Source organism: Chanos chanos, chromosome 3 (genome assembly GCF_902362185.1).
Source record: "Chanos chanos chromosome 3, fChaCha1.1, whole genome shotgun sequence".
NCBI lineage: Eukaryota > Metazoa > Chordata > Actinopteri > Gonorynchiformes > Chanidae > Chanos > Chanos chanos.
The window spans coordinates 3,200,533-3,202,500 of NC_044497.1; the positions used below are offsets into that span (position 1 = coordinate 3,200,533).

Here is a 1,968-nt window from a genome sequence, read left to right on the forward strand (position 1 = left end):
CCGGCCGGGAATCGGACCCGAGACCTTCTTGCTGTGAGGCGACAGAGCTACCCACTGCGCAACCGTGCCGCCCCTATTTGGACCAGAGATCTGTTTATGCAGCATGCCCAGTGAAGACAGAAATAGAACAAATCCAAAGGGTTAGTCAACATGCTTAAGTTTTTCAAACTGTTGCTGCCAAAACGAATGGTGCATAAGGGGAATCTTTGTATGCGCATTGTTCTGTTGTTGTTAGGAGTGTAACTACATTAATATTACTCAGTACAGCTAAAGATATATGTTTTCACCATTTGGTGATAATGTTTACTCATTCTTTCACCTCTAGGACGCATTTAATATAACGGTTAGACTAATTTACATTCATTTTTAAGAAATGGCAGATCCTGTTCTGTTATTTTGTATTCAGAGATGGTTAAATATCATTCCTATTATTCTAGTAGGGTGTTATTAAGATTAGGCAGGAGCTGGTTTATAGATAGCCTGGTCTAACCATAGACTACTGCTGACTGACTACATGTGACGACATATTAGGAAGATTTGTTCCGGTCCCAGTGAAAGACATTCAAGCTTCATACGGCTTCACCACCCACCTCATGATGAGCAAATATAGACTATGTTGCAGCTCACCATGACAAAAGAACTGTTCACAGTGAGGCCTGGGAAACAAACACAGACAAAGAACCTGACATATGGAGAGTAATGTAGAGAGTGAGTTTGATAACCAAACCAAAATGAACTGTGTAGGTTTACCTGAAACAAAGGTTTTTAAATACATAGCAGATAATTCACACATGCACAAAAAACTTTTTTTTTTCTCTTTTTATTGAATAGTAGTTAAACTCTACAAAACATATAGTCTTTTTATGACTATTACATCTTTAAAAGTGTTGTTTTGATTTTACCCATATTTTTTGTTAACAGTGGAAAAGCTGAGTCACCATTTAAAATGCAAAATTACGTGAAGGATCAGTCTCTCTGCACTGATGAGCTGAATATATATCAATTACAAGATACATCAGAGAAGAGAAAAGAAAACCAGAAGTAGCATTTTTGGATGGACTGAATTTTTGGATGAGGGGTCTGACCACAAAGTTTAACACAAAATGAACTTTACAGATCTAATTTCAAACAAAATCAGATGGTCAAATATCCCTGATTCCTAGAACAACTCAAATTCTACTCAAAGTATTAAAACTGTTTAAGTCACAATTTTATTTCTTAATTGCCCCTTTTTACACTATATATGAAAATCTTCAAAGCAAAAAAGTGCAGTTCAGGAAGAATAAATGACAAAGACTAACAAGGAAAAATTCCATGCAGAAGTTGCCCTGTGCATTAATCCTAAGTGAAAACTAACTCTTCAGTACCTATAACACCACATATAAGAATTAAAATCTATTAACAGAAAGAAAAATTAGCTCTATCATTCAATAAACATAAATCAGAAATGGTTAGATGGAAAATTGCACACAATACTGGAATGACAGTTAATCCCATCTGAAAAATTCAGTACCTATAAATCTACTAGACACACACAGACTATATATAGAATACAACCTCAAAGAGCAGAAGAGAGATTGGCATATAAAAAACCCATCAACAGAGGATGTGTGATGTTACAAATTCTCACTGGCTCTTAATTTTGCTCTGCACATACACACAGACATGGGTACTAACAGAACTGAATGAATGAATACAGCTGCTAAATGCAAACCTTTGCAACTAATCACAAAATCTCTAAACTGCTGAGTAAGGGACCAGTCAGACAGGACATGTTTATTATTCAAAAAACCCAAGTTTTTTCCCCCAAGCTTATATATATATATATATATATATATATATATATATATCAGACTAAAATGCAATAAAGAAGTATAACTCACCACCCCTCTCTCTTTTCCCTTTTATCATTTCATCCCCCTCCTGTCTCAGCTATTCCTTCTCTTGTTTAATATTTACCTTGAGTGA

General features: G+C 35.3%; 1 protein-coding gene across 1 annotated transcript in view; it reads right to left on the minus strand.

Annotated features, from left to right (window-relative positions):
* Nucleotides 1-644: 644 nt before the first annotated feature.
* Nucleotides 645-1,968, minus strand: part of LOC115806341 (MORC family CW-type zinc finger protein 3-like) — a 22,618-nt gene continuing 21,294 nt past the window's right edge. Inside the window, exons 13-14 of the mRNA XM_030767014.1 lie at nucleotides 1,960-1,968; nucleotides 645-656 (exon numbers count right to left, since the gene is read on the minus strand). The exon at nucleotides 1,960-1,968 is cut by the window's right edge and continues 460 nt beyond it. Coding sequence (XP_030622874.1) covers nucleotides 645-656; nucleotides 1,960-1,968 — 21 coding nt within the window. The remainder of the gene's footprint in view (nucleotides 657-1,959) is intronic.